The following is a 21861-nucleotide window of genomic DNA, read 5'->3' as shown; positions in this document are numbered from 1 at the left end:
GTGACCCATAATAACGCCATTCATTGGATTGGCATTTCAGTTTTGTCTCATACAATGTGGCCCATGTCTCATCCAATGTTACAATATGGTGTAAGAAAGCCTCTCCTTCATGCTCGTAGCACTCCAAGTACGTCTGAGCAGCATCGTAACGCATCCATTTCTGCAATTCCATCAATTCATGCAGAACCCATCGTGATGCAGTTTTTTGCATGTCCAGGCATTCCTTCAGGATGCAAAGCACAGTTGTATATGCTAATCTGATTTCGTGGGTGAGCTTATGAATCATATGGCATTGATCACTGTCCACTAATGCGGCAACAGCATGCTCTTCTTCTTCAGAGATGGTAGGATGGCCTGTCTGATGTATGTCTGCCACAGCTTGATGACCTTTGTTGAAGGCTTTTACCCACTGTTCCACTGTTCTGTACGGCAATGCCGATTCCGTGCATGCCTCTCGAAGACCTCAATGACAGTGTTGTATTGTACGACCTCTGGCACATTCAATCTTGATCCAACTCCATTGCTCCTGTTTTCAAAACATAGTGACACCGTTACATTAGACAGCTCGCTCACAAGTGGCGGTGTTTACCTCAATTGTGTGCACGCCAGTGAGGGACGGCAAGTCCATTTGCTTGGAGGTAAGGTAGGTCTGTCAACAATGTGTGCTATCAGCGACAATAGTAGATTCTATTGTATAGTGTCTCCACAGCAGTGTTGTCACTATTTAACTTCCAACCTGCGTAATAGGAAGTACTGTCTGCTTTGCGTTTCTCAGTGGTTTGCGGAATACGTAATTATACAAATGTGCATCGATGACAAGAGCTAACCTTTGAGACAGAAAACTAATAGTAATTACCATAGATGTAACATGTGCAACTATGGGTTCCTGTGAGTACAGCAAGCGATAACAGTTTGTACTCAAAGACAGGTGAGCTACGTCAATGCCATTCTTTATAATGCACTGCCTACATCTCCAAGAAGCTTGGTAAGGAAATAGCTCTTAGAGCAGAGTTAAAATGATCTCTTACTGAGAACTTTTAACATCATAAATAAATATGTTTGCTTGCAGAAATACTAGGCTCTCATTTATTGTAGAGTACTTTCTAATCTGTTGACTGGAGTATCATCCACGCTGTATTTGTCTTCACACCAGAATGTTTCTGCAGTTCATTTCCTGTTAACTTTGTTTCAAATGCAGTGCAGTACACCTCAGAAAAGAATCTGTTGCAATAATAGTTGTGATGGATATAGTTTTGACAGATATTCATGTTTTTATATGTTTCAGCAGTATGATATATGTGTTCATCTGTTTACATTTTTCAGACGTGTCATATAAAAAAGTTGCCTCTTCTCATTATATTATTGATTATACTAGTTAGGCATATTGTAATCTACTTGTAGACATCCCAGCATTCATTTTAGAAACTTGATGAAGACTACGGAAAGCCCAGCTCAGGATGGCTGGGCAAGGTATGAACCCCGTTCCTCCTGAATGCGAATACACTTCATTAACACTTTCTGAATCATATATTGAGTTAGGTGGCTAACCCAGTGTTAATGAACTGGATTCACATTTAGCTGGAATGGGGTTCGTGCCCTGCCCAGCCATCCTGAGCTGGGCTTTCCGTAGTCGTTCTCAAGTTTCTAAAATGAATACTGAAACGCCTACATTGATAAGGCCATGGCTGGCTTCCTGCTTGTTCTTGCATAATTCTGAATACAACAGAACAAAAATGGGTGGCTTTGAGAGATTACATAGGGATGAGAATAGAGGAAAAGCTAAAAAAAGAACAAGATTTAGAAAGAGTCCTTGGATAACACAGGAGATATTAAATTTTACTGATAGAAGAAGGAATGATAAAAAAATGCAGCAAATGAAACATGCAAAATGGAATACCAACACCTCATATCAAGGAGGGAGAGGCACAAAGCAGTCAGCCGCAATCTCATTAGCTTTTATTAGTGTTGCAAATCTAGATTTTGGATATAAAGAGACATCTTCAGCTCATTTTCATTATATTTCAACAGACTCACACCAGTTCATGTCACCCTGTTCAGTTCATGACACTGAGGAGCCAATACACCTGTAAGAACATACGGTGATATGAACTGCCCCGAGTCTGTTGAAATATAATGAAAATGCACTGAAGATGGCTATTTATAGTCAAAATCTAGATTTGCAACACAATGAAAGCTAATGGGATTGTGACTGGCTCATGTGTGCCTCATCTTCCTTATAGTCTACAGTCACTATGCACAATGGTTCCTGACAGAATCAAAGCTGGTTATCTCAAATCAAATCAAGAAAAGGAGGTTGACAGGAAGTACAAAGTTGAAAAGCAGGAATGGCTACAGGAGAAATCCAAAGATGCAGAAGTGTGCGTGATTATAGGAAAGACGGATGCTACTTATAGAAGAATTAAAGAAAACTTTTGAGAAAATAGATGCAGTTGCATAAGTATTACTCAGAATGTTACAATTTGGATAATGGAAGAAATGCTACCCCTTAGGAAGTAGTTGGATGAAAAATGGGAAAGAAGTGGTGTGGGGGAGGGTTGATATTTTATGACAAAAAGAAGGCTAAAGATCATGTTAATGTCTTTCAATAGCAGTGTAATTTTTCACAAACATTTTGTATCTCCAATAAAAGAGGACACTATGAATGTTGAAAATAAAAAAGGTAAAAAAATTGCTGGCTTTAATACAATGAGAATGATTTTGTCCTTATACCTCACACTTTATCCTTGTGTGTAACGACACCCCAGCTCATTCTGCTGCAAAGTATCACCAGTTCCTTTCTCAAAAACAAGTCTCAACTTTGCATCATTGATCTTATTCACAAGATTTATCTCCCACGATTATTTTAATCATTTGGCTTGATAAAGATATCCAGGAAGCTGTGACTCAGTGATACCGGACAATTACGAAAGTAGGCTTCTCTAAGGGCAGATAGGTACTGAAACCTTGTAACATTATGTGATTGACTTATCATTTTAAATCATTCACTAATCGAGCAGTCACTCGGCAACAGCTACAGTTAGCAAATAACGTTGCGAGAATGTAAAAGGTGAACGACCTGTGACGTAACTTGTTTATTGTCGAAGCGCCATCAGAGATGCAGTGAGTTATTGGCTTTGAAAACCGCGGCGCGAAAAACGGACAGAAGAAGAACACTTTTACACATTTTCTTTTTTTTTTATGTACGAGATATTCTCAATGAACAGTTACTCATTCTTCTCTTGTCTCTTGTAACTTGTGTCGGACGCGCATGTCTTGCCGCTGTAATATTATCGTTAAAAATAATAATATTTTAGTGTAAAGTAAAGTGCAATACTAAAAGTGCAATACTGCATAGCAGTAAATTTATTGTGCGACGTGTATGTGAAAACGTCAAAGGAATTATTGTCATTACGAGAAGAGAAGTGCCAGTCAAAATGGCATCGATTTTAAAATTCTTCATTGTAGTGTAAGTTCATCTATTAATTGCCATAAATTAAGATTTAAATGGAATTGGTGTATGGACTATTTATTTAGTGTAGAATCTACGTCTCACTCCTTCATGAAGTTATTTAATTTTCTTTATGTTTCTGCCAAATAGAGAGTTCACAGTCATGAATTCTTTCGTCGAAATCTGACGGAAAATGTATGCAGCGAAATATTTTCTCTGCGCCACATTCTACTGGTAAATGCATGATAAACTACGGTCCCTTAGGAAATTCATGTTGAGCTATCCAAAAGTAATTATATTTTGAATAGGCATTTACTCTCCTCAATGCAACTTCCTGACTGATCAGACGATCCAACAAGAGGCAGCTGCACACGGTCGGCGTTCGCAAATATATTTCCACCCCTGATTATAGCTATATGTTGCAGCACAAAAGAAACATATTGTTATAATTAGCGACTACGAACGGGGACGTTTATAACATATGTTTATGTATGCACATTACGTAAACATATCGTTATAACCTGTGCTGAGAAATGCATGATGTTAAATGTGACCTATTTCGAGTCTGTAAATAGGCAAAACTTATGCAGTCAATTTTGATTGCTTTATTTTTTATTTTGCATGGGCTGCACAGTGTATCTGTGCAGCATCTTTTGAACTTTATCTACTGTGACTCAGAAGAAATTGTAGAAAAAATATGATTATTTTCTTGATTGACAATGAGTCCTCAATACTAAGGTCGCATGTACGCTACAAGTACAAGATTGGAGTCAAATATGGAAGGAATACATATGCATACCTGTGCTCCAAAGTCAAAAGGTTCTTTACTTCTGAACACCTCGCCCAGTATCATAACAGCATTGACATGAGCATCTTCCATCACCTGCAAATGGAAACAACCAGTTTATATTTAACAGCATTTGCAAAATTTTAACTTTCATATTTTATGTTTTAGATCAAAGTGAGGAACTCAAATGGGGAGTGGGGGGGGGGGGGGGGGGGGGTGAGGGGTGAGGAGGACAAATGAGGCAGATTTTATGCCTTGAGGCACAACAAGTGGAGGGTACAAAGAGGTGTACTCTTGTTTCTTTCTTTGAAATGATAAGGAGTACAAATATTAGCTTATGTAAACAATCTATCTGTCTAAATTGAACAGTATTCATAGAAATGTGAGAATATAAACAGCTGTAAAAACAGTTTGCACCATCCCCTTGACAGCAGAAGTGAGTGATCTTACACATAGCATAAACTTCTATGCATTGCGATTAAGTACTTGTCAGAACCTTGTGAACAATTTGACATAAATACATTTAAGCTACTTTTATGGAAGAGAAACTCATATATTAACACAAGCCACACCAACGTCAGTACTTTGTCAGCACCGGCAAAGCACCAGTGCTCTGCTGCAGTGCCAGTGGGGTGGGGAGGCAGACACAGCACCATTGTGGCAGCACTTAGCGAGGGCAGAGCCTTGTTATGGTTTAATGAATGGGACTGGGGAAAACGGTGTGGGTCAACTGCAATCGTTAGCCCCAATCTAGGCTGCCGATGCGGAACATGGACTGCTGCAGCCGGGAAAAGCAGATGGTTATTCGGATGCGCAGGGGAACTACGAATATGTGCTGTGTAACTGGTGAGCAGTTGCACATGTCTGTTCTGTAGTGGAGGGACATCAGCCTCCACCAGTACAGTGGTCACCGGACTCGTCCTAAAAGCTCCTGTTGCCAATTGAATCCCACAGTGGTGCACAGGGTCGAGTAAATGCAATGCTGAAGGTGCTGACGAACCATAAACCACAATCCCATAGTCAATTCAGGATTGGACAAGGGCTCTGTAGAGCTGCAGCAGCGTGCAGCTATCTGCACCCCAATTGGTGTTGCTCAGGCAACAGAGGGCATTGAAGTGCTGCCAGCACGTCTGCTTAAGCTGACGAAGATGAGGGAGCCAAGTCAATCGAGTGTCAAAAACCAGTTCTAGGAATTTATATGTCTCTGCTACATTGAGTGGAGCGTCATTAAGGTAAAGTGTGGGTTCCGGATGAACTGTACGACGCTGAAAGAACTGCATGACACATGACTTTGCAGCTGAAAATTGAAAGCTGTGGGCTAGAGCCCATGACTGTGCCTTGTGGATGGCTCCCTGGAGGCACCGCTCAGCAACAACAGTACTAGAGCAGCAGTACGAAATGCAGAAGTCGTCTGCATACAGAGAAGGTGAGATGGAGGGCCCAGATGCTGCTGCTAGACTATTAATGGCCACTAAAAATAGAGAGACACTCAATACAGAGCCCTGCGGGACTGCATTTTCCTGGATATGGATATTACTCTGGGAGTCACCAACTTGGACACAGAAAGTACGGAGTGACAGGAAGTTTTGGATAAAAATCGGCAGTAGTCCCTGGAGACCCCACTCATACAATGTAGCAAGGATATGATGTCGCCAAGTCATGTCGTATGCTTTACGTAAGTCAAAAAAGGCAGCAATCAGGTGTTGATGTCTGGAAAAGGCTGTTCAGATGGCAGACACGATGATCACAAGATTATCAGTGGTAGAGCGACTCTGGCGGAAGCCGCTCTGACATGGAGCCAGCAAGCCACATGACTCCAGGACCAAACCCAACTGCCAACATACCATATATTCCAACAGCTGACAAAGAACACTGGTGACGCTGATGGGCCGATAGCTATCCACATCAAGTGGATTTTTACCGGGTTTGAGCACTGGAATGATGGTACTCTCCCACCACTGCGATGGAAAGATGTCATTGCACCAAATCCGGTTGAAGATGACAAGGAGATGTCACTTTTAGTCAGATGAGAGATATTTTATCATCTGGCTGAGGATGCAATCAGGCCCAGGAGCTGTGTCGGGGCAATGTGCAAGGGCAATGAGGAGCTCCCACTCTGTAAATGGGGTGTTATAGGATTCACTGCAGCGTGTAGTGAATGAGAGGGTGTTCCGTTCCAGCCGCCGTTTGAACGTGCGAAAGGCTGTGGGGTAATTCTCCGATGCAGAGGTTCGAGCAAAGTGCTCAGCACAGTGCTCGGTAATCATGTTTGCGTCAGTACATAACTTGCCATTTATGGTAACACCGGGGACAGCTGCTGGGGCCTGGTACCCGAAAAGACATTTGATCTTGGCCCAGACTTGGGAAGGCGACGTGTGGCATCCAATGGTGGAGACGCATCTCTCCCAACACTCCTTCTTCTGTTGTTTGATAATGTAGCGAGCACGAGCCCGGAGCCATTCAAAGGCTAAAGGTGCTCCAGGGAAGGGTGCCGCTTATGCCACTGTAGAGCTCGCCAATGCTTCTTAATTGCTTCAGTGACTTCCAGTGACCACCAAGGGACTGCCTTACGCCTTGGGCACCCTAAAGAGAGCATTTTCTGCAGCAGAAACAACTGTGCTAGTCACTTGCTCAACCATCACATCAATGTTACCATGTGGGGGAAATTCAGTGGTGACAACAGAGGTGAAAGATCCCCAGTCCGCCTTGTTCAAAGACCATCTGGGCAGATGTCCATGTGCCTGACGCTGGGGCAGTGACAGGAAGATGGGGAGGCGGTCACTACCAAACGGGAAGTCATGTGCTCTCCAGTGGATTGATGGGAAAAGTCCTGGGCTGCAAATTGATAAATCAATGGCCGAGTAACTACCATGAGTCACACTGAAATGTGTGGCAGCCCCAATATTTAAGAGGCAGAGGTCGAATTGCATCAGTAAAGTTTTGACATTTTTGCCTTGGCCACTAAGCGTGGCACCACACCACAAGGGGTTATGGGCATTAAAATCTCCCAGAAGTAGGAAAGGTTTAGGGAGTTGATCAGTTAGTGCAGCTAATACATTCAGGGGTACTGAACCATCTGGAGGATGAAACACATTGCAGACAGTTATTTCCTGTGTCATCCTTATTGTGACAGCCACAGCTTCAAGAGGGGTTTGAAGGATCACATGTTCACTACTGACTGAGTTTAGGACATAAATACAAATTCCACCTGACACACTATAATAGTTGCTCCGGTTCTTGAAACATCCCTTATAGCCGTGGAGGGCAGGGGTCTGCAATGCAGATAGCAGGTGTAAAGCTTAACAGTTGCCGCATCTCAGCCACAATTCCACTGGAGGATCATACTGTGAGACTGGGAAGGCATTGAACATTCACTGAGGCAGTGTACACGTCAGAGTCACCTGCTGCCACTGATTTATTGCCTGAGCAGTCTATATCCATTGTGTCTGAGGGTCTGGTGAGATCTAGGGCATCAGTGGATGCCAAAATCTCCACCCCATCCTCAGTCGCAGAGCTTGTAGGTAGTGGTGGTGCTCATGCCACCACAATTTCCTTGGTCTTAGGGGTTTTCGTTTTGGATTTCTCTCGCTGCACCGTGGGTTTCCCTGGCTGGAAGGACTTCACTGACTCAGTCTCTGGGACTGAGGATGAACATGAAGTCGTATGACGAGATGCTTTTGGGCTCTTCAGCCACTGGTACGTGTCGTCTTTCCCACTAGAAGAAACCTGGGAAGGGAGTGACCCAAGGGATCCCTTCCTAGCGAGAGAAGCCGAAGAAGACTTATGCTTCTCCAGCTTAGAAGTGGGGGCGGATGTCCCTTATGGTTGGGGGTGTTGCTCCTGAAGTAGGTGGTGCAGGAGCAACAGGGAGGAAAATGTCCCTCACCATCAAGGGGGCAGATGTAGTCTTCCAGCTCTGAGAGGTGAACTGCGTTGGCGGAGCTGATGGTGCCACAACAGTTGTAGCAGCAGCGTTAGACGATGTCATACGCACAGAATGCAGGCATTCAAATTTTCTCTTAGCCTCAGTATATGTCAGTCTGTCCACGGTCTTGAATTCCATTATTTTCCTTTCTTTCAGGAGAATCCTGCAGTCAGGCGAGCAAGGCGAATAGTGCTCTCCACAGTTAACATAGATTGGAGGTGGGGCACATGGAGTATTGGGATGTGATGGGCATCTGCAATCTCGGCATGTGACGCTGGAAGTACAGCGGGGAGACATATGGCGAACTTCCAGCACTTAAAGCTTTAGGGCATTGACCTTCTCAGGCAATGTATCACCCTCAAAGGCCAAGATGAAGGCACTGGTGGCAATGTGATTATCCTTTCGACACCGGTGGACACGCCGGATGAAATGTACACCTCACCACTCTAAATTGGTGCACAGCTCATCGTCGGACTGCAATAGGAGGTCTCTATGAAATATGATACCCATGGACCATATTTAAGCTCTTACGGGGCGTGATGGCAACAGAAACATCCCCCAGCTTGTCACACACGAGTAACTCTTATGACTGGGCAGAGGATGCTGTTTTGATCAAGACAGACCCAGATCTCATTTTGGACAATGCCTCCACCTCCCCGAACTTGTCATCTAAATGCTCAACAAAAAACTGTGGCTTCATCTTCATGAAAGATTCCCCGTCAGCTCTCGAACATACAAGGTACCGGGGCGAATAAGATCCGCTGCCATCCTTAGCCTAATGTTCCTCCCATGGTGTGGCCAGGGAGGGGAACGATTTGGGGTTGTACTTCTGTGCATTTAATTGGGCTCGTGATCACTTAGACACTGCTGGTGTTTCACCACCAGCAAGAGATGACGGACTACGCTTCATCGTGTGTCATCCGCCCTGATGCCACCCACTCCGACCAAGAGCCCTCCCCATGAGTGCCACCCAGCCGCAGCAAAGGCCACCTGGCAGGATGGCCTTTGCCGGGAGTCCCAATGCCCCAGGGGGACATGCATCTACCCCTTGGCATACATGTGGAATTAATGGTGCAGGCATCAGCAGAGCGATTACTGTGTGGTCAGGGGGCTACAACCAACAGGGTACATGGCCACCCCACCACAATGGACTGGCTACCATGCTGGATATCAGGTGCAAAGAAGTCCATGGTCATCGTCGGTGCAGAAATCTACACTGCTTAGTGCATGCACGAAAAGCACCCAGGAAGGTGTCCTCGCCCAAGAGGTGGAGAATTGGCAGGACTGCAATGCGACGATGAGAAAGTGAGCTAAATATCTCAATGCACGATGGACATGATGCACCTTGTAAGACGCCCTTTCCCAATTCGCTCGCTCTTTAGGAAAATTTTAAAGAATGGAGGTCAAACCCTACAGGGGACCATCACATAAAGGTCGAAACGTGTGAAACTCCTTTTAGTCGCCTCGTACGACAGGCAGGAATACTTCGGGCCTATTCTAAGTCCTGCACCCGCAGGGGTGGGGGGGACTTTCAATAGGATCACACTTAGTGCCAATTAATTTATTTTTACCTTGCAACAAGATATTTAAATAATGTAAATAACTCGTGATGTCTTCCTGTCCATTCGCATGAATGGACACAGGCAGACAGTGTTTGTTGGTAATGAGGATCACCCTGTGGCTAAACATGCCTTGGTGCATGGCCAGCACATCTTGGCACAGTGTTACACCGTCCGGGTTATCTGGGTACTTCCCACCAACACCAACCTATCCGAACTCCGGAGATGGAAACTCACCCTTCAGTATATCCTCTCTTCTAGAAATCCGCCAGGCCTCAACCTCCGCTAATTTCAAGTTGCCGCCGCTCATACCTCACCTGTCTTTCAACAACTTCTTTGCCTCTGTACTTCCGCCTCGACTGACATCTCTGCCCGAACTCATTGCCTTTACAAATGTCTGCTTGTGTCTGTGTATGTGCGGATGGATATGTGTGTGTGTGTGTGTGTGTGTGTGTGTGCGCGCGCGAGTGTCCACCTGTTCTTTTTCCCCCCCAAGGGAAGTCTTTCCGCTCCCGGGATTGGAATGACTCCTTACCCTCTCCCTCAAAACCCACATCCTTTCATCTTTACCTCTCCTTCCCTCTTTCCTGAAGAAGCAACCGTCGGTTGCGAAAGCTAGAAATTCTGTGTGTGTGTTTTATTTATTGTGCCTATCTACCGGCGCTCTCCCACTTGGAATCTTTGTTTTTAATATATTTTTCCCATTTGGAAGTTTCTTTCTATTTTATATAAAAGAAAGGTTCCAAGACTTACCAAGCACGAAAGCGCCGGTAGACAGGCACAATAAAATAACACAGAAACACACACACACAAAATTTCGAGCTTTCGCAACCGGCGGTTGCTTCGTCAGGAAAGAGGGAAGGAGAAGGAAAGATGAAAGGATGTGGGTTTTAAGGGAGAGGGTAAAGAGTCATTCCAATCCCGGGAGCGGAAAGACTTACCTTAGGGGGGAAAAAGGATAGGTATATACTCGCGCACACACACACACACACACACACACACACACACACACACACACACACATATCCATCCATACATATATAGACACAAGCCATATATACACTCCTGGAAATTGAAATAAGAACACCGTGAATATTCATTGTCCCAGGAAGGGGAAACTTTATCGACACATTCCTGGGGTCAGATACATCACATGATCACACTGACAGAACCACAGGCACATAGACACAGGCAACAGAGCCAAAACCTACATCCTTTCATCTTTCCTTCTCCTTCCCTCTTTCCTGACGAAGCAACTGCCGGTTGCGAAAGCTCGAAATTTTGTGTGTGTGTTTGTGTGTTTTTTATTGTGCCTGTCTACCGGCACTTTTCCGCTTGGTAAGTCTTTGAATCTTTGTTTTTAATATATTTCTCCCATGTGGAAGTTTCTTTATATATATATATATATATATATATATATATATATATATATATATATATATATATATATATATATATATACAGTCCAACAATCCCCCTTGTGTGCTGAGGAATGTTTATTTTTGTAATGATGGCGCCTTGTGGATGCTTTGATATTTATGGTAGTGTGGCAGATAATCAGTCATTTCCCATCAGACTTTACAAAAAAATACCAGTCTTCCCATTGAGCATTAAAAAATGGCACACCTAAATTCAAACCTTTTCTGCCCATGCTGAACACTTGCAAGACAGATTAACAGTGACCCATTTCATAAGATTCTGAATGGATACTTCAGCGTACTGAAGATAATGCAAGAGTGAGTGCTGCCTCTGTCAACGCATGCTGCTACAGCCACTACACAGGAGAAAAGAGAAGAGGGAGGGGAAAAATGCTGCTGCCTCTCAGTGTGGCACCGAGGCACGCAAGCACTAAGTGCTGAAGTTGGTGTGGCCTGGTTTAGAGTCTAGGGGTGCACGAGAAAACTTTACTATAAAATAAAAACCAAATACAGGGTGAGTCAGAAAAGACTTTATAACTTTGGAATTATACAGAAATTTATTGAGATAAATTACAGAATCAGCAGATGTATCATTTCGTAGCACAGAACCTCAAGTTTGATTCACACAGTGCATCTATACCTCATCCTGAAACACAGTGTCAGCATAGTGCAAAATTAAAATGGATAACTTCAGTGGTGCAGAACATGCTCACTCATGAAACAAACTCTGCAACAACTGTTTGGTATAAATTTCCCACCGAATATGCTAAAGAATATCCAAGTAGGTCTACAATTTACTCTTTGCACAAGAACTTTCTGGAGACTGGTTGTTTGCTGCAGTGTGATAAATCACCAGGTCCGTGCACGTCGATGATTGTGTCAAACATGTGAAGGACAGCTTTGCCCACAAATCGATGAAGATGACCGAGATGGGATAGTTTACTGATGAAGCACCACCTTATTTTCTCACAGAAGTCCAAGGTTTCCTTGTTAATCACTTCCCAGGCCAATAGCATGGCCACCTCGCTTCCCAGACTTGACGCCACTTGATTTCTTTCTCTGGGGTTTCATTAGTGTCCGTGCATATGTTCCTCCCATACCAAACAATTTAGTCAAGGAGAAAAATCGAATCTATGCTGCCATTGCACAAGTTACACCCGATTTGCTGCAACAAATGTGGGAAGAAATTTATTACCACTGGGATGTTTGCCACATCACAAATGGTAGTCACACCAAACCCAAAGTGACACTTTTACTGATTCTGTAAGTTATCTCAATAAACTTGTATATCATTCCAAAGTTGTGAAGCCTTTTTGACTCATCCTGTAATAACCAAGTATGGTGTTGCAAATCACTTTGGAAGAGTGACGTGTACCCCTGTGTATTTCTTACTGGCGAATGACACTCATGAAAGAAAGTAGGATAAAACAAATTATGTTGCCGGAAAGCTCAACTACAGTGTGGATGTACTGTTTTATCTCCCCACGGAAAACTGAGACGATGGATGGTGTGTGTCATTAAGATTGGATGGCAACTGCAATAACTTTGTGGGCACAATTTAGAAGCTCCATGAATGCCCAGTATGTATTGGAGAAGTGTGTCACCTCAATAGAAATACAGGAAAACCTGAAATGGCTGTAGTGATATTGAAACAATGTAATTGTCAACTGATCTGTCATTCTGAATCATGAATCCTTCATGGCATGGAAAAGGAACTTGTATGTAGTGTTTCACAGTAAAATATTATGACTGAAGTTTTTTGCTATCTGACAGACACCGTACATGTTTCAAAAAATGCATGGTGTATATACAGGGTGATTCAAATGCCTCTATTAATGTTGTTTTATGTAACCTGCAATGTTACATTTGATCTTCAAAAACCAAGTGCGAGATTTTCATATTCTCTCATTAGTCCTACAGAAAAAAATGAATGGGACCATTTCTAGGAAATTTAATGTAGTTGAATTTTGTACTGAGATACGTTTTTGCTATACATTATAGTTTTCACGTTATTCAAGGAAAACGTACAAAAGTGATCTTCAAATGTACCCCAACTCCCTGACTCTGCTCCCACTGGTCAGAATTTCTAGTATGTTGTTCATGGCACTAAATCCTACCATTGTGCACAAATTTGCAACTGCATGAATTATTCCCAACATTTGATTTTTGTTTTTGGCCTTCACTGACTGGCCTTATTACAACATTGACTTAATTGAGCACTTATAAATAGTAAAATTGAAATTTGCTTAAATTTTACCTAACAATTTTGTGAATTTTAAAAGCATAAAATAATTATATCCTGCATTCATCAGACCTTCCAGCTACAAAACTACTGTGCTTGTAAGGGTTAAGTTTGGTTTGAATTGCTAATGTAATTAGTTATAGCATCATGTTTACAAAAGAAGTTTTCCTTTCATTGCCCTCATGGTGTATAGGACCAATCGAGAGAGACCAAAAAAGGTGTAACATCAGGAATAGTTCATGTAATTGGAAATCTCGACTGGTGAGAAATGAGTACGGGGGAGTACGTGCATTTAAATGTCACTTTCGTATGTTTTGCTGGAATTACTCAAAAACTGTGACCTTCAGCGAAATTATATTCCAGTACAAAATTTAACTACATCAAATTTCCTATTTAAAGGCCCCATTTCTTTTCATTTTTTAGGGCTTAAAGTTTGCATGCAGCAGGTGAAAGAATAAGAAAATCTTGCGTGTTGTTTTTGAAGGGCTGATGTAACATTTCGGGTTGCATAAAACGACATCTTTAGGGCAGTTGACTCATCCTGTATATACGAAAACTGTTAGAACCATTACTGAAGTAAAGCAGAAGTTGTTGTACTACATTTCCTTCAAACATAAACTACACAAGCAGGAAGTGGAGCCTTAGGTTCCAGCATCAACTAAGAGGAAGAGGAAGAAGAGCAGAACAATAATTAAGTTGCCATTCAATCCAGTAAATAAAAATCCAACAGAGAATATACCAAAAGGCAGTCTGTGCAAAAGAACACATTTTTGCATGTTTGTTGCGAAATAATATTCATTACAGTGTCGATGTACTCCACATCTTACAACCTGCTCGGATCGTTCTCATTTTGCTGTCAATGAGGTGATCATGATCTTGGCACTCGAACCTGTTCTTGACAGGGTGCTGCTGACATCATTCATAGTGTGAGGAGGGCTCCTACAATGATAACCTGCAAGTTTCATCTCATCCCAAGGGTTCTCAGTCAGGCTGACAACAGCAGATACTGCACACCATTTGATTTAGTCAACTCCCACTTTCTGGTGGAAGGTGTCCACTAGGTGAGCATGCTTTGCCTGTGAATTATTATCTCAGAAGATGAACCCATTCCCCAAATGTCGATTAGAGAGAATCGATAAATCACAGGATCCTGTTTCAATACAGCACAGACCACAAATTATGCTAATCAGTGATGAGATGTGTCTGGCACTCATATGTGATACCAGTCTAAAACAGGCCCGACTCACCTCTGTGTTGATTCCATGAGACTGAGTGCCTGGAAAGTGCAACAGTACCTGGCCACCTCCACAGTATCCACCATTAATAGAACACTACACCAGCGATCCACGTTCCATTCTGTGTGTCTTGTCCTCCATTTTCTACATACCTCACGGCATTGAGGGGGAGTTTGTCCTGTTATTCACGATGGGTGTCTAAAAGCCACAATTATCATGTGGGGAAGGTCATATGCTCTATTGGTACACAGAGTCCTATCAGTCACTTCCAAAAACGAAACGACCAGTTCTGCAGGACTTCTTGATGGGCTTGAGCTAGTTCATTGGCCGCAGGTGGCCACTACGGTACAAATCAGCACTGTTTCGTGTGTCACACAAGGGCTGAATTCACTAATGACTTCGCTGTGGCACATGCCAACTCAGCATCCACGATGACACCACTTCTCAAAATAAAGTGACCCTTTAAAACTAGGTGATAGGTTGAACAAGTAAACAAGCCACACTATCACATCATTCAGGACAGGCACTCTGTGGAACTGCACCAAGAAAGCACAGGTTCTTCATTAAAGACATAGCTGTATGTAGCCATTTCCTGTAGCCAGGACAGAACTGAGAATCAGGTTTTCAATCACGTAACCACAAACTATGGAAGTCACGAGAGTCATGCACAAAGCCTTTTTGCACCAGCTTTTATTACTCCCAGATTATTAAGAAATCAAATGGAAGTGAAGTGTCTTGCCTTTCTAAAATATCACAAGCAACTACATATTTTGAGGTTGTTTATTAGATGTGTGTGGCTAGCAGCTACACTAGTGTAATGCTTCAAACTGCACAGTATGTTAAGATTATACCTTTGACTCGTAGCCCGTCAGGAAGCCCATGTCCCGAGACAACACGAGAACCTTCTCACGATCGGCATCTGCTGCACCTCGAATCACTTCGATGTATTTGTCCATGAACTCTCGGTCGTACCCTCGAGATGCACCAAAGTCCAACAGAGCAAGCTGTAGGAGTAAATGTAGTTCGTGAGTCTTAAAGAACATTGCCTCCATTATCTACAGTTGCACAAAGACTAAGGAAGTTCTGTCTGGCCATAACAGAACCTGAATCCAAACAATTACATGAATAACCTCAGCTTACAAAAAGGTCACATAAAATATGGGAGCTTGTCATGTGCGATGCTCGTGACTCTCAAAATGAGGAATTATTTGCATGGCATTCTTAAAAACATCTTTAGTATGACAGTTAATTAAAATATGGCATGTTGCGTGTGGTAACTCACCTGAATAATGATCATTGAAAAACCCTAGAACAGGGGTATACAACCTGTGGCCCGTATGCAGGCCAAAGCAAATATCAATGTGACCACATATCACACAATCAGAAAAAAATAAAATTCCATAAAATTCCATTTATGTAAAATTATAATACATTACAAAAACAGACATAATGTCTTGTGGGGTAACAGCAATGAGCGATTTTATAATGTTACTTAAAATCCAACTTGATTGCATTTTTTTTATTTTTTTATTTTTTTTTATTTCTTTTTTCATTCATATGACCGGTTTCGGTTCATTCAGAACCATCTTCAGATCTGATATTTCAGTTACAGGAGTAACTCGTCAAATCCAGCAACTTTCACATGCTACATCACATCTGAATGAACTGAAACCGGTCATATGACTAAAAAAAGGAATCAAGATGGATTTTAAGTAACATTATAATACATTAAATTTGATATTTCAATTTGAAACTCCCACCACACAGTGCTATTCTCTCATTGGTCCATCCCATTTTTAGCATTGCCACCAGTGCTACACTTGACACCAATCAACTTACATTCAGCATAAATGAAATATCACACACACACACACACACACACACACACACACACACACACACACACACACACACACACACAAAAAAAAAAAAAAAAACGTTATAAAGGCATTGTGCAACAAATTACTAATGGTGATGCAACTTTATATGGGTGACATTACACTATGTCGGTCTTTGGAGCACTGGGCACAAGCCGCTATTTATTAACACTGGGTTTCATTCTCCCCATCTCTCTCTATATCTGAATCAACTACAGTAGTATGAACACTACGCTGTACTTTACACAATGTCTTCACCATGTGACCATAGGAGCAACTCAGAAAAAAGTTTACTGAGAATCGTTGATCTCACAACTATCATTTACATGACAGTGGGTAACGTCCCTGGGTACAAAGATTCCTCTGCCTGACGATATCCAATAAATGAAGAGTCACACACACAAACACACACAAAAGCTATGGGCAAGTCGGGGTTCTTGGTTGACTGTCTCTACAAAATGTAAAGGATTGTTATGCTATAAAATATCGTTCTACTTCATCTAAGAAGACAGCACGCTTTCATTCTGTTATGGGCAAGAATATACAAAAGCCAATCTCTCTCCATATTCTTTGAAGAGGAACTTGGGCACTGCAGATCATTCTTGAGACATCCCAAAATTTTACCACTTCTAACTAGATATTTGAATCCATTTGCTTCGCACAAAAACTGTGTGCTGATAGTATCAGATATCCACACACATTGTAAAGATGGACTGTAACAGTCAACAGTCACTGGAGGGGTAAGAACCACCTACCTATCATAGTTCAGGAGACATGACACCACAAACACTGAGATGTATGAAAAACTGGCACATTATGCATGACGTTTAAAAGTATTACTCCTTTGCTTTGCTACTACCTCTATTCACAACATATTTCATTGACAGTAACCACATACACTGGTGAATGCACCTACGCTAATACACTGATGCACCAAAGAAACTGGAATAGGCATGCGTATTCAGATACAGGGATATGTAAAAAAGCAGAATTCAGCTTTGTGGTTGGGAACCCCTATATACGACAACAAGTGTTTGGTGCAGTTAGAAGGGTTACTGCTGCTACAATGGCAGGTTATCAAAATTTAAGCGAGTTTGAACATGGTGTTATAGTCAGCACACGAGCAATGGGACATGACATCTCCAAGGTAGTGATGAAGTGGGGATTTTCCTGTACGACCATTTCACGAGGGTACTGTGAATATCAGCAATACGGTAAAACATCAAATCTCCGATATTGCTGTGGCCGGAAAAAGATCCTGCAAGAATGGAACGAACAATGACTGAAGAGAATCGTTCAGTGTGACAGAAGCGCAACCCTTTCACAAACTGCTAGGCCATCAACAAGTGTCAGTGTGCAAACCATTTAACAAAACATCATTGTTATGTGATTGCAGAGCCGAAGGCCCACTTGTGTACCCTTGATGAGAGCACAACACAAAGCTTTACTCCTTGCTTGGGCCTCTGAACACCGACAGTGGACTGTTGATGGCTGGAAATATGCTCCCTTGTCAAGAGTGTCTCGTTTCATATTGTATTAAGCAGATGGTCGTGTACGGGTATGGAGACAACCTCATGAATCCATGGACCGTGCAGGTAAGCATGGGATTGTTCAAACTGGTGGAGGCTCTGTAATGGTGTGGGGCCTGTGCAGTTGGAGTGATTTGGGACCCCTGATACATCTAGCTACAACTCTGACAGGTGACACATGCGTAACCATCTTGTCTGATCACCTGCATCCATTGGGCATTTCCCATGGAACAATGTGATCTTCCAAAAGTCCAGAATTGCTACAGAGTGGCTTCAGAAACATTCTTCTGAGTTTACACTTCCACTCGCCAGCAAACTCCTCAGACGTTAACATTATTGAGCATATCTGGGATGTCTTTCAACATGCTGTTCAGAAGAGATCTTCACCGCCTCGTACTCTTGGAGATTTATGGGCTTCCCTGCAGGATTCGTGGTGCAAATTCTCTTGAGCACTACTTCAGACGTTAGTCAAGCCCATGCCACATCATGCTATGTCATTTTGCCACCTGGGGGCACACGATATTAGGGCAGGTGTACCAGTTTCTTTGGCTCTTCAGTGTATATCACTGTATGATTCATAGTTCAACTGATATAATGTCATGAACACTTCCTCACCATACATTAGTTTTAATACACTCATTCTCTACTACTAAGACACTTCCTACAGTTGAGTCAACTTAAGGAAATTCCTGACACCTGTCAGTGGTTTTGACCACTTTCAACTGTGAAGAGCAAATGACTGTAAGCGAAAACAATAGCTGACTACATAGCTATGAAGAGCCATTGCTATGGAGGTGTTTACAAAATCTTGTTGTAGACACACAACACAGTTGCACCTGGCATACAGAAATTTTCAGGGATCTTGTTTCCTTGTTTGGGTACTGTCCCCATATAGTAGACATATTTCTTTGTATGACTGTTTCATAATTTCAAAGGTTTCTTCGCAAATTCATGAGAATGAATTTTTTTTTGTATTTTATGACAATACAGTTATTTCCTGCAACAATTAGACATTTTAAAATATCTGGCATTTTAAATTTAATAATCTGCAGCACTTACACGTAACTGGTCTTTTCTTAACTATGTACATCTCTAATGTTATTGTCAGTTATGGAGAAGAGAGGATATAAAATGTAGACTGGCAATGGCAAGGAATGTGTTTCTGAAGAAGAAAAATTTGTTAACATCGAGTATAGATTTAAGTGTCAGGTAATTGATTCTGAAAGTATTTGTATGGAAGTGAAATATGGATGATAAATAGTTTGGATAAGAAGAGAATAGAAGCTTTCGAAATATGGTGCTACAGGAGAATGCTGAAGCTTAGATGGGCAGAACATGTAACTAATGAGGAGGTACTGAATAGAATTGGAGAGAAGAGGAGTTTGTGGCACAACTTGATTAGAAGAAGGGATCGGTTGGTGGGACATGTTCTGAGGCATCGAGGGATCACCAATTTAATATTGGAGGGCAGCGTGGAGAGTAAAAATTGTAGAGGGAGACCAAGAGATGAATACAGTAAGTAGATTCAGAAGGATGTAGGCTGCAGTACGTACTGGGAGATGAAGCAGGTTGGACAGGATAGAGTAGCATGGAGAGCTGCATCAAACCAGTCTCAGGACTGAAGACCACAACAACAACAGTTATGGAGAACAGTTTTATATAACTGACATTCTAGTAAAATCAGATTATAGTTACTTTGTGACTGAATAAGCTTAATTTGCCTAGAAATATGGTTTAAAAATTTTACAATCTAGTTTCTGTAATTGCTAATCATCAACTCATGTATCACCCTCCACCATTTCACCATGCTGGCATATCCCATATCATAAGTGCAAATCCAGTACCATCACAATATGAGCCACAAATAGACAAATTAATGACATCATTCAGCAATTTTCTACAATCAAAATCTTGGCAACTGGCCCAGAGAACCACTGTGAGCCCGTTACCTAGCACATTCAACCCTATGGCTGCCTGGAAATCAGTGTGGTCATCTTCACCCCAGCAAGGCTTTTTGTGGGTTGAAAAGCCAGCCACCAAACGTTCTACATTCCTCATGTTATTTGGCACAGACTGAACCAAATTACAAATGGGAGAACAGCTGCAACTCTCGATAGCTCGGGATGGCATGTCTCTCAGATCTGCGACTGTAGATGGCACAGATGGCAACACACATTGTACTGGACTGTCCCTTGCATGATTTCACAATATTCCTGGAAGAACTGTATTGGGCCAGCTCCTTAGCATGGAGTGGCTGGAAAACCTGAACAATGGTTTCAGTTTTTCCTTTTGTTTATTTAATAGGCCATTTATAGTATCTTTGTTAGTAATTGTTTATGTCTTGTATTGTTCAAGAGCATCATAATGCTAAATAAAATACACTCCTGGAAATGGAAAAAGGAACACATTGACACCGCTGTGTCAGACCCACCATACTTGCTCTGGACACTGCGAGAGGGCTGTACAAGCAATGATCACACGCACGGCACAGCGGACACACCAGGAACCGCGGTGTTGGCCGTCGAATGGCGCTAGCTGCGCAGCATTTGTGCACCGCCGCCGTCAGTGTCAGCCAGTTTGCCGTGGCATACGGAGCTCCATCGCAGTCTTTAACACTGGTAGCATGCCGCGACAGCGTGGACGTGAACCGTATGTGCAGTTGACGGACTTTGAGCGAGGGCGTATAGTGGGCATGCGGGAGGCCGGGTGGATGTACTGCCGAATTGCTCAACACGTGGGGCGTGAGGTCTCCACAGTACATCGATGTTGTCGCTAGTGGTCGGCGGAAGGTGCACGTGCCCGTCGACCTGGGACCGGACCGCAGCGACGCGCGGATGCATGCCAAGACCGTAGGATCCTACGCAGTGCCGTAGGGGACCACACCGCCACTTCCCAGCAAATTAGGGACACTGTTGCTCCTGGGGTATCGGCGAGGACCATTCGCAACCGTCTCCATGAAGCTGGGCTACGGTCCCGCACACCGTTAGGCCGTCTTCCGCTCACGCCCCAACATCGTGCAGCCCGCCTCCAGTGGTGTCACGACAGGTGTGAATGGAGGGACGAATGGAGACGTGTCGTCTTCAGCAATGAGAGTCGCTTCTGCCTTGGTGCCAATGATGGTCGTATGCGTGTTTGGCGCCGTGCAGGTGAGCGCCACAATCAGGACTGCATACGACCGAGGCACACAGGGCCAACACCCAGCATCATGGTGTGGGGAGCGATCTCCTACACTGGCCGTACACCTCTGGTGATCGTCGAGGGGGCACTGAATAGTGCACGGTACATCCAAACCGTCATCGAATCCATCATTCTACCATTTCTAGACCGGCAAGGGAACTTGCTGTTCCAACAGGACAATGCACGTCCGCATGTATCCCGCGCCACCCAACGTGCTCTAGAAGGTGTAAGTCAACTACCCTGGCCAGCAAGATCTCCGGATCTGACCCCCATTGAGCATGTTTAGGACTGGATGAAGCGTCGTCTCACGCGGTCTGCACGTCCAGCATGAACGCTGGTCCAACTGAGGCGCCAGGTGGAAATGGCATGGCAAGCCATTCCACAGGACTACATCCAGCATCTCTACGATCGTCTCCATGGGAGAATAGCAGCCTGCATTGCTGCGAAAGGTGGATATACACTGTACTAGTGCCGACATTGTGCATGCTCTGTTGCCTGTGTCTATGTGCCTGTGGTTCTGTCAGTGTGATCATGTGATGTATCTGACCCCAGGAATGTGTCAATAAAGTTTCCCCTTCCTGGGACAATGAATTCACGGTGTTCTTATTTCAATTTCCAGATGTATGTAGATCTGCCTGCATAAACAATAAGTATTTAATATCCC

General features: G+C 43.1%; 1 protein-coding gene across 1 annotated transcript in view; it reads right to left on the bottom strand.

The window, feature by feature from the left end:
- The window catches only part of LOC126291690 (atypical kinase COQ8B, mitochondrial), a 120046-nt gene that overhangs the window by 12038 nt on the left and 86147 nt on the right, over positions 1-21861 (bottom strand). Inside the window, exons 10-11 of the mRNA XM_049985315.1 lie at positions 15466-15618; positions 4248-4331 (exon numbers count right to left, since the gene is read on the bottom strand). Coding sequence (XP_049841272.1) covers positions 4248-4331; positions 15466-15618 — 237 coding nt within the window. The remainder of the gene's footprint in view (positions 1-4247; positions 4332-15465; positions 15619-21861) is intronic.

This window comes from Schistocerca gregaria, chromosome 9 (assembly GCF_023897955.1).
Source record: "Schistocerca gregaria isolate iqSchGreg1 chromosome 9, iqSchGreg1.2, whole genome shotgun sequence".
Taxonomy (NCBI): domain Eukaryota; kingdom Metazoa; phylum Arthropoda; class Insecta; order Orthoptera; family Acrididae; genus Schistocerca; species Schistocerca gregaria.
This window is presented reverse-complemented; position numbering and strand designations above follow the sequence as displayed.